The sequence below is a fragment of the Chiloscyllium plagiosum genome, chromosome 13, assembly GCF_004010195.1.
Source record: "Chiloscyllium plagiosum isolate BGI_BamShark_2017 chromosome 13, ASM401019v2, whole genome shotgun sequence".
Taxonomy (NCBI): Eukaryota; Metazoa; Chordata; class Chondrichthyes; order Orectolobiformes; family Hemiscylliidae; genus Chiloscyllium; species Chiloscyllium plagiosum.
Genome location: NC_057722.1, coordinates 44028658 through 44040763, shown reverse-complemented (window position 1 = coordinate 44040763; position 12106 = coordinate 44028658). Strand labels below are relative to the sequence as shown.

Here is a 12106-nt window from a genome sequence, read left to right as displayed (position 1 = left end):
TCACCTTAACCTCCTTCCACCTATCGCATTCCCAACGCCCCTCCCCCAAGTCCCTCCTCCCTACCTTTTATCTTGGCCTGCTTGGCACACCTTCCTCATTCCTGAAGAAGGGCTTATGCCCGAAACGTCGACTCTCCTGCTCCTTCGATGCTTTCTGACCTGCTGCGCTTTTCCAGCAACACATTTTTCAGCTCATTTTATACAGTTACACTATTCTTGAAAGGAAGTAAAATAGACTGTCGACAAAGAAAATATATTTGAATTTATTCAAGTTTTGGATTGTATGTAGAATAATCTAAGGAGTTTTTCAAGTTGTAAAGTTGTCCCCTGTCATGTTGAAAGTTTCTTTCTCTTCATGCTTTTCTTCAGGTGACAAGTTTCGTCTTGTGATAGCAAGTACTCTTTATGAAGATGGAACGCCAGATGATGGAGAGTATAATCCCACAGATGACCGGCCATCGAGGTACACATAGAATGATAAATCTTACTGTACAGATAGAGGCCATTGAGCCCATCTTGACAGTGCAAGTCCTACGAAACAGCCACCTACTAAGTTCCACTCTACTCTTTTCTCATGGTCTTGCTGTCTTTACAAACATTTATGCTTTTTATTGAAAGTTGCCATTGAATTTTTGTCTATCATTCTTCCAGAAAATGGATTCCACATCATTGTAACTCACTGATAGAAACAGTTTTGCTATTCTTATCTTTTTGGTTTGTGATGGTTTGAAATCTGTGTATCCTGGTTGCTGAACTACCAGCTATTGTGAATGGTTTCACCTTCATGATTTTGAACACCTTGATTATACTTCCTCTTAATCCTCATTGCTGCTAGGACAACAAGCACAGACAGTTGTCTATCCAGGCAACTGAAGGTGCCTTTCTTGCAAATCTCTCCAACCTCTCCAAGACCTTGAACTTCATCCTAGAGCTTATAAATGTTTGTAATAAGCCTGTTCAGACATGCTGTTACACTCTAGAGCAGGGCAGAATTGCACCTGGGACTCCTGGCCCAAAGGGATGGGCAGTACCGTTGATATCCCTAGAGTGTGATACTCCAAATTAGATGCCTTGCTCCAGCTGAGGCCTATCCATCAATTTAGAAAGGGTCAATAGCATTTCTTTGTCTTGTGCTTCACACAGCTACCAAAAGCTTTGTGAGGTCCAGCTAACAGAGATTTTATTTATGAACATCTGGTTGTGAGATATTCTTGGAAAATTTCATCTAGGTCTCTTCCTGATGTGGTCAGCTTGGAGGTTTATAGATTCAAATCTCCCAGTGAATTACATTGCTTTACTTCTCGTCAAAGATCACTTGTAAGTGAGAAAATAATCAATGACGTTACATATCCTGAATAAAAACAGGACCATTCATTCTTTGCAGATTGTTTTGTTTTCTCTTCAAAAGTACCAGGATGTTTGTTATCACTGTGAGCCTAACATGCCTCCCTGTCTGTTTTGCTTGCTGATTCAAGTTGTGAAAGTTGTTACATGTTTTTCAAATGGAAATTCTTATCTTGATTATCACAGGACTGGCTACATATCCTATTATGCTGACAGTATTGGCTACATTATCATCATGCTTAGAGAGCATGCATGCTACATTTGTCTGCTGTGAGGTTATTACTGCATATTTAAACATATAATTTTAATTCTCTCAAATAGTCTGATTTCATTTGCTCTGTGACTCTATTTGTAAAGCTGAAAACCCTGAATTGTTTTGTTAACAGCACATGAAAGTGGAAACAGACCCTTTGGCCGAACTCGTCAATGCCGACCAGGGGTCCTAAACTGAGCTAGTTCCATTTACCTACATTTGGCCATAGCCCTCTAAACATTTCCTATCCATGTACCTGTCCAAATGTCCTTTAATTGTCATAATTGTATCCACCTCTACCACTTCCTGTTCCATAGCTCGTTCCATATATGAATCACCCTCTGTGTGAAAAAGTTGTTTCTCGGGTCTCTTTTTTTTGAAAAACTTTTTCTCTCCTAAACTTAAACCTGTACCCTCTAGTTTTAGACTAGAGGGAAAAAGACGTTTGCTATTTACCTTATCCATGTTCCTCATGATTTTATAAACCTCAATAAGGTCACCACTCTGCCTCCTACTCTCCAGGGGGAAAAAGTCCTAGGCTATCCAGCCTAGCTATAGAACTCAAATTTCCAGTCTTGGTGACATCCTTGTAAATCTTTTTTGTACCCTTTTCAGTGTAATAACATCCTTCCTATAGCAGGGCAACTATCCACAAAGATTTCTGTATGCAAACTCTGTATCTCTATATTCTTGCATCCCCTTTAAAATTGCACAACACTGAACCACATAGGTCGATGATAAGAAAGCACTGGAGAACAGATATGTAACATTACGGTTTTATACAGTACATGGATTGTATCTGGTTCATTATCGCCTAAAAATGTTGCAAAAGCAGACATGTTGTTTTGATAGGTTGATTGCTAAACCTTATAATTGCCACCTACTTCAAATTATCACTTATGATTTTTATCATAAAAATAATCAAATCTTGGGTATAGTTAACTCATGATCAACTGAGTCCAAAAAAAAAGTATGTTCTGTTTCTGGGGATTTATTGTCTCATGTTACTTAATGTTATTTCTTTTCTATATTCTAACAGGGCTGACCAATTTGAGTATGTCATGTATGGAAAGGTTTATAGAATAGAAGGCGATGAGAGTTCAACTGAAGCAGCCACCAGACTGTAAGTATCGAATGATGTGAACCAGAATGGAAACGTAGAATACAAAAGCAGAAGTTGGCCCTCCAAACTGACTTTCTCATTCAACATGTTCGTAGCTGATAATCTAACATCGTACCCGGTTTCTACTTTGTTCCCCTGTTCTTTGATCCCTTTAGTCCTAAGAATTATATTTACATCTTTCTTCAGTGTTTTGGCCTCAACAGTTTGCGGTGGTAGAGCATTCCACAGGCTCACCGCTCCCTAGGTGAAGCAATTCCTAAAAGACCACTTTTGGAATATTGCATGCAATTCTGGTCTCCCTACTATCTGAAGGACGCTGTGAGATCTGAAAGGATTCAGAAAAGATTTATAAGAATGTTGCCAGGTTTAGAGGGTTTAATCAATAGGGAGAGGTTGAGGCCGGGGCTGTGGTCTCTAGAGCTGAGGGGTGACCTTACAGTGGTTTATAAAATCATGAGGGGCATGGATAGGATAAACAGACAAGGTCCTTTCCCTGGGGTGGGGGAGTCCAGAACTAGAGGGCATAGGTTTAGGGTGAGATGGTAAAAATATAAAAGAGACCTAAGGGGCAACATTTCCATGTAGAGGGTGTTGCGTGTATGGAATGAGCTGCCAGGGGAAGTGGGGAGGCTGGTACAATTACAACATTTAATCGGCATCTGGATGGGTATATGAATGAGAAATGGAAATGTGTTGCTGGAAAAGCGCAGCAGGTCAGGCAGCATCTAGGGAACAGGAGAATCGAAAGTGGGGAGGCTGGTACAATTACAACATTTAATCGGCATCTGGATGGGTATATGAATGAGAAAGGTTAAGAGGGATATGGGCCAAGTGTTGGCAAATGGGACTAGATTAGATTAGGATATCTGGTCGGCATGGATGAGTTGAACCGAAGCTGAACATCTCTGTGACTCTCTGACTTTACCCCTTATCCTTAGACTGTGACCCATGGTTCTGCAGTCCCCAATCAGAGACAACATCCTCCTTGTATCTTCTCTGTCTAATTTTGTTAGAATTTCATAGGTTCCAATGAGATCCTGTCTCACTTTTCGAACCGATCAGTCTCTCCCTGTGTGTGAGTCTTGCCATCCCAAGAATCAGTCAGATAAGCCTTCCTTAAACTCCCTCAATAGTCAAAATCATCATCATCAGATAAGGAGGCCAAACTGAACACAATACAGGCAATTTTATGTTTTACTGAAATTTTATGTTTCTTAAATGGTGAGTTTTATTACTTAAAAAATATATGCTACACATGGTCATTGATATAATTTGGTAAAATCCTTTGATGCAATTATCATTCAAAATCTGGGTTCTTATCAAGACAGACTGTACTTTCTGAAATTAGTCATCGTGCACTGCTATTTGGAGCAAATCTTTTCATTCCTTAATCTTTGTTCAATTCTGATTAGAAAGAAGTCTGGGGATAAGTGCTTGCAGTTTGTGATGAATAGAAAGATGTTAGAATAAACTTTGGAAATTGACCCGTCATCCGTACATTACTGGCAAACCTAGTAATTCTTATCTGTTGAAAACTATTCTTATGAAGATGGTGGTCATCCCTGTGTAGTCTACTACTGTTGGATAAGGAGCTTGAGGATTTTAGGTTCAGTGATGATGCAGCCCTAGTCTATGCAAGGTAATGGTGTAGTAATATTGTTACTGGATGAGTAATCCCAAAATCCAAGTAGTATTCTGGATACTTGGGTTGAAATCCCATCACAGCAGATTGTGGAGTTTGAATTCAATAAAATCTGGAATTAAAATTTGAATAATGAACTCAAAATTATTAAATCATTAAAAAGCCATCTGGTTCACTAATGTCTTTTGTGTGCTTAGCTGTTCTGGCACACATGTGACTCCAGACCTACAGCAATATGGTTGATGCTTAACTGGTTAAGTCTTCAAATGCCATTCATAAAAGTCAATTCAATTATATCAACTATTGAAAAAAAATCCCAAAAAAGGACTAAAACTGATGGACCATCTGATAGTGATCTTGGCACTGGAAACAACAATGATAATCTCAGCACTGTCAACCCTGCAAAGTCCTCCTTATTACTATCTGAAGGCTAGTGATTAATTGGGAGAACTGTGTCGAACAGCTGAAACATGCAGATGCATAACATCGTCATATTCACGCAACCATAACTTACACACCATGACCCAGACAATACCATCACCTTCATGGGTCCCAACAACAGGACATGCTCAGCAGAGATAGCAGTACAAAGGGATACAGTTGGGAAGGTCTTTCCCTGGGAGTTGTCAAAATTGTCTCCACATCTCCACATCCCATGAAACGTGAAGGCATCAGGTTAAACATGGGCAAGGGAGGGGGGATGAAACTGTAAGGTTCGTCTGGCTGGAGTCCTACCTCACAGAAAGGTGGTTGTGGTTATTAGAGGTTACTTGCCTTAGGTTGGGAACATTGCTTCAGAGTTCCTCAGAGTAGTGCTCTCAGCCCAACCATCTTCAGCTGCTTCATCAATGACCTTTACTCCATCATAAGATCAGAGTTGGAACTATTTACTGATAATTGTACAATGTTCAGCGCCATTCACAACTTCTTGGATGCTGAAGCAATCCATGTTCAAAAGCAGCAAACTCTGGATAATATCCAGATTTGGGTTGACAAGTAGCAAGTAACATTCTTTATGCCATATAAGTGCTAGACAATGACAGTCTTTAATAAGAGAATATATAACCAGTATTCCTTAATGTAAAGTGGCATTACTATTACAGAGGTACTTTGATTATCCGAAGGACACGGGTGGCAGTATTTTGTTCGGTTAATCGAATGCTGGATAACTTAGCCAAGCGTCGGGATCTTGCAATCTTGTTTGGATAATCGAAATTTGGTTAATCGAATGCCGGACAATCAAGGTTCCTCTGTACTAAACTCCCCCAGTATCCATTGGCCATAAGCTGAAGTGGACTGGCGAACATAAATCCTGTGGCTACAATAACAGGTCAGAGGGGAGAAATTTTGCAGCAAGTAACTCGCTTCCTGACTCAATAAAGCTTGTCCGCCATCTACAAGGCACAAGACTGGAGTGTGATAAAGTATTCACCACTTGAGTGATAAGTGCAACTTCAACAACATTCGAGCTTGACACCATCCAAGACGAAGGAGCTTGACTGATAAGCACTATGTCCATGAGCACTCCACCACTGAAGCCCAGTAGCAACTGTATGTACCATATACAAGATTAACTGCAACAATTCACTGAGACTCCTTACACAGCAACATCCAAACCCACAACCATTGCCATGTAGAAGGATAAGGGCAGCAGATACATGGGAACACCACCACCTGCAAATTACTTTTCAAGCAACTCACCATGCAAATTTGTAAATAAATTGCCGTTCCTTCAGTGTTGCTGCTTAAAATCCCTGCCTAACAGTATTGTAGATGTACCCACACCAAATAGACTGCAGTAGTTCACGAAGTTGGCTGAACACTACCTTCTCAAAAGCGACTCGGGACAAAAAATAAATGCTGGCCAATCTAGCAATGCCCACATCCCATGATTGTTTTATTATTAAAGATAGCAGGGAATAGCAGGGAACCCAGAGGCAATGGTTTGCTATTTATCTAGATTTCCCCTTCTAGGTTTGGGTATTGCATATTTTGCGGTTGTTGCTGATGAATCCTTGATGAATTCTGTCGTGAATACTATGAACAGGACATGCTACTGTCACAGTATTCTGGTACGAAGATGGTGGTCATTTTGGCCAATAGATACAATGCTGATCAACTGGCAGTATGTTCAATAATACGTTTGATTAAATGACTTCTGATACTAGTATCTCAGCTTGTTGGTAAATATATCCTATATGCTTCGAGACTGTGAAAGCAGAGACATTGCTTTATATTAAATTTTCTTGAAATTGATGCAGAAACACTCATTGTGGATTTTCCCTCTTTTCAGATCAGCCTATGTATCATATGGAGGTCTACTGATGAGGCTTCAAGGTGATGCAAATAACTTACACGGCTTTGAAGTAGATTCCAGAGTCTACCTGTTAATGAAGAAGCTTGCTTTTTAAGTTACATGGACAATAATGATGGCAATCCGAATGTTTCTTGCTTTATCATTGAAATCAAGTTTGTTTGTTGTTATATAATCAACAAGCATTTATTGCCTTACATTTCTAGTTTCCCCTGTTTTAAAGGAGATTATGTAGAAAAGTAACTGCCTAAGGAAAAGTATTTGCCTCACTATGTGAAACAAAAGAATATTTTATAAACTGGCTATTAAGTAAAAAGAAAGAACTTTTAATAATAGGTACAAAATGGGTGTACTGGTAATTGAACTTCTCATTGCAAATAAAAATATGCTTGTGTTCAATGGTAAAGGCTTATTTACAAAGAATTAGTGTACCACAACCAATATTATAACCAGTTTTACTTTTCAACAAATTTGATCTGAAAAAAGGATCAGTTGATTTGTAATATCTGTAGGTCGACAATGGGCAAACTAGGATCTCTTGAGAATGCAAGGGGCAAACTAAAACCTCTGGTATTTGGTCATTTCAGCAGCAGAAATATCAGTGGGATTTTCAATGTGGGCTTTAGGACAGTGCTGTAGCTTCAACTGAGGACAGGAAGCCACACTGCATGAGAAACAGTCACAGGAATTGTTCATTCAATTGCTTTTCAGAGGAAAGAGGTTACATTCTGAGAAAAATTGTCTTAAAGGCAGAGAGTAAGATAGGGAGGCAGAGATTTCAGCACATGCAACTGAAAGCACAATCACTGATGCTGAAGCGATTATAATTGGGGATTCTTAAGATGTCAGAGTTAGAGGAGTGCAGATGTTGTTGAGGGTTATGAGTTCAGAGGAGATTCCATAGATTCAGAGAGGTGAGGCCATGAATGAATTTGATACAAGAATATTTTAAAAGCAAGTTTTTGTTTGACAAGAAACCAGTGTAACTCAGTGAGTGCCCAAAACAGAAATTGCTGCACTCACTCACCAGGTCTTGCAGCATCTGTGGAGAGAAATCAGAGTTAACGTTTCATATCGAATGACTGTTCCTCACAATGATCTGATTTTGTTTCTGACTTACAGCATCTGCAGTTCTTTTGGTTTTTAACTCAGTGAGTATACTTGGCTGATAAGTGAGCCAGCCTTAATGTAAGTTACGACTCTGAAGCAGTATTTTGATGACCTGAATTATTTGGAAGGGCGAATGTTGAAGTGCAGCCAGGAGTGGTTTGGCATAGTCAACACTGGTGCAACCAATGATTTGAACAACACATGAGCCATGAACATATGAACAAGATTAGGTCAGCCTGCTTTGACACTAACATATGGCTGACCTGATATTGGCGAGACTAAGCAGATGCTATGACATTGGATGAATGGATACCGTGCAACAATTGCCTGACAGAGATGTGCCCTCCCAGTCGGGGAACACTTCAGCAGTCAAGGACATTCGGCTTTGGATCTTTGGATGACCGTCCTCCCAGGTGGACTTCAGGATACGCAACAATGCAGAGTCGCATAGCCAAGTTTAGTACCCATGAGGATGGCCTCAACTGGGTTCTGGGGTTCATGCCACACTACAAGTGACCCCACTACACTATACATCCTCAACACACACGCGCACACCCTTGCATATAGGCATATGCTTCATCACACTTGAGGACACACTCTACCAAGCACCTCTCTATCGCAGTCACTCACTCACTCACACACGCACGATTCTATGGGGTGAATTTGCATTTGCAGATACATTCGATTTTGTTCAAAAAGCACACAATCTGTAGGGAATTAGTCCATGAGACATTTTATAAATTCCTACTTTGACAATAGAACCGCTCTGACTCAACATTGGGATACAGACTAACCTCACACATTTAATGCATTGTCTGAACTGAGATATCACCTATTTTAATAAAATTTTAAGTTATCGTGGGACTGTGACTTGAAAGAAATTCTAGGATTTACATATTAATCAATCAAACCCTGCATCCACATTCTAAGTGATTAAAAACTTCCCCAACAGGAAACCCTGGATGAATCATTTAAAAATCACACAACAGCAGGTTATAGTCCAACAGATTTATTTGGAAGCACTACCTTTCAGAGCGCTGCTCCTTCATCAGGTGGTTGTAGAGTATAAGATCATAAGATGCAGAATTTATAGCACAAGTTTACAGAATTACGTAACTGAAACTATATTTTGAAAAAGAGCTGGATTGTTTAAGTCTCTCTTAGAATAAACATGTTGGTTCTGAAGGATTTGTGTGATTTTTAATTTTGTACACCCCAGTCCAACACCGGCATCTCCAAATCATTGATGAATCAGGACATACAGAACCTGCTATAAACCAGGTGTAAGGCCTTCAGATCAGGAGATCCACTCAAATATAAGGAATCCAAGTATGACCTTCACAGAGCCATTAAGACAGCCAAGAACTAATACCAATCCAAACTGGAGACCAGACAGTCTCCCAGCGACAATGGTAAGGACTGAATGACATCACAGGTTCTAAAAAGAGAAAGTGCAAGATAGCAGACGATAAAACATCCCTCCCAGATCATCTCAACGCCTTCTATGCTCGTTTTAAGCAGAGTTTCGGCGGAGAGGTAACACCTAGTCCGACAAGTCCTGAAGTACCTATCCCAACAGTCACTGCATCAGAGGTCAGATCAGTTTTCCTTCATGTGAATCCAAGGAAAGGTGGGACCAGATGGATTGCCAGGCCGTGCATTCAGAGTATGCACAGATCAACTGGCAGAGGTCTTTTCGGACATCTTCAACCTCTCTCCGCAGCAGGCCACTGTCCCTGCCTCTTTCAAGAGGGCCAACCTCAACCCTATGCCTAAAAAGGCTCATGCAGCATGTCTCAATGACTACCGCCCAGTGGTCCTAACCCCAGCGGTCATGAAGTGCTTTGAAAGGCTGGTCATGGCATTAATCAACTCCAGCCTCCCCACTACACTTGACCCACTCTAATTTGCTTATCGGACCAACAGATACACGTCAGATGCCATTTCACTTGCCCTTCACTTCTTCCTAGAACATCTTGACATCAAGAACATATACGTAAGAATCCTACTCATTGACTACAGTTCAGCTTTCAACACTGTTATCCCTGCGAGACTGATTACTAAACTTAATGATCTTGGACTAAGCCCCACCCTCTGCAACTGGATCCACAGTTTCCAGACCCACAGGCCACAATCGGTGAAGATTGAGGATAATAGTTCATCCTCATTAACACTCAACACTAGAGCTCCCCAGGGGTCCATACTCAGCCCCTGACTGGACTCACTGTATACCCATGACTGCATTGCCAAATACCAGACTAATGCCATTTATAAGTTCGCTGATGATACTGCCATAGTTAGTCGAATCTCAGATTGCGATGAAACAGACTATAGATGGGAGGTGGAAGACCTGGAAAAATGGTGCAGTGAGAACAACCTGGCTCTCAATGCCGGCAAAACCAAGGAACTCATTGATTTTCAGCAAGATGTTACTCATGCCCCCCTACACATTAACAGCGCAGAGGTGGAAAGAGTGTCAAGCTCCTAGGGGTGGTCATCAACAACAAGCTTTCTTGGACTGTTCATGTGGACACACTGGTTACAAAGGCCCAACAAAATCTCTTCTTTCTCAGGCAGCTGAGAAGATTTGCCAACTTTTATAGGTCCGTCATCGAGAGCACTCTGTCTTGATGTATCACTACCTGGTATATCAACTGTAACATTCAAGATCGGAGACGGTTACAGAGAGTGGTGAACTTGGCCCGGACAATCACATACACCAACCTCCCATTGAAAGAATCCATCTGCCAGGCCCGCTGTCAAGGAAAGGCTGCCAGCATTCTCAAAGATCGTTCCCACCCTGGCAATGGTTTTCTACAATCTGTATCATTGGGGAGAAGATACAGAAGCCTGAACACACACACCAGCTGGTTTCGAAACATTTTCTACCCTACTGTTGTTAGAATACCGAATGGACTCACAAACGCTTAGCATTCGCCTGTACCTATGTTTTGGTTTTTGCCGCTGTTTACCTATTATTTACTATCTATGCTATTTAACTCCGTGATCTGCCTGTATTGCTCGTAAAACAAAGCTTTTCACTGTGCCTAGGTACACGTGGCAATAAATTCAATTCAATTCAATATTTAACAGCAATCTAGGTTTGTTCAATACATTGCATCAGTTGTATGACACTTTGATCTTTTACTATAAATTCTGTGTACAATGATCCTGCCCCACTGGGTACCTGATGAAGGAACAGCGCTCCAAAAGCTTGTACTTGCAAATAAACATGTTGGACTATAACCTGGTGTTGTGTGATTTTTTTAACTTTGCGACAGTGAGTATTGCAGATCAGAGTCAAGATTAGAGTGGTGCTGGAAAACCACAGCAGGTCCGGCAACATCTGAAGAACAGGAAAATCGATGTTTCAGATAAAAGCCCTTCATCAGGAATGAGGCTGGGAGCCTCGGCGGTGGGGGAGAGATAACTAGGAGTGGGGTGGTGATGGGGGGATGGTAGCTGAGAGTGCAATAGGTGGATGGAGGTGGGGGTGAAGATGATAGGTCAGAGAGGAGGGTGTAGTGGATAGGTGGGAAGGAATATTGACAGAAGGATCAGGGTTGTAAAGGGAGTGGTGATGGAGGAGGCCCAGGTCCAGCATGTGCTCAGCAGAGTGGAAGGGGCACGGTGGCTCAGTGGTTAGCACTGCTGTCTCACAGCTCCAAGGTCCCAGGTTTTTGCACATTCTCCCCATGTCTGCATGGGTTTTCTCTGGGTGTTTCGGTTTCCTCCTATAGTCCAAAGATGTGCAGGTCAGGTGAATTGGCCATGTTAAATTGCCCATAGTGCTAGGTGCATTAGTCAGAGGGAAATGGATCTGGGTGGGTTATTGTTTGGAGGGTCGGTGTGGACTGGTTGGGCCGAAGGGCCTGTTTCCACACTGTAAGGAATCTAATCTTATCGAAGTGTTCAGCCAGATTAGGTGGTAGTCCAACCTAATCCAACACGGGTGCCTCCACAACAATGATTTTAACCTCAATTCTACATTCCACAAATTCCTGAAAATCCTTCAACCCCTGGGTGATTCTGCATCCATTGCTCCCTTGAGAAAAGGAATTCCAAAGATTGGCCAGTAACAAAGTTTAAAAAAAATCATACAACACCAGGTTGCATTCCAACTGTTGAATTGTGCTTCCAATTAAACCTGTTGGACTATAACCTGGTGTTGTGTGATTTTTAACGTTGAATTATAACCTAGTGTTGTGTGATTTTTAACTTTGTCCATCCCAGTCCAACACAGGCACCTCCACATCATCAGTAATAAATTAGGAAGGTCACGTGGCAGAGTTTCAATGTTCACTCGAAAAAGGTCTTGCT

General features: G+C 41.3%; 1 protein-coding gene across 2 annotated transcripts in view; it reads left to right on the top strand.

Moving 5' to 3' along the window:
* Positions 1-7089, top strand: part of polr2h (RNA polymerase II, I and III subunit H) — a 12691-nt gene extending 5602 nt beyond the window's left edge. The window contains exons 2-4 of one of the 2 annotated variants that reach the window (XM_043702256.1): positions 370-463; positions 2637-2720; positions 6656-7089. In XM_043702256.1, the coding sequence (XP_043558191.1) occupies positions 370-463; positions 2637-2720; positions 6656-6773 (296 nt within the window). In that variant the 3' untranslated portion in view covers positions 6774-7089. The remainder of the gene's footprint in view (positions 1-369; positions 464-2636; positions 2721-6655) is intronic. The other variant, XM_043702255.1, reaches the window with a different exon arrangement.
* Positions 7090-12106: the final 5017 nt, after the last annotated feature.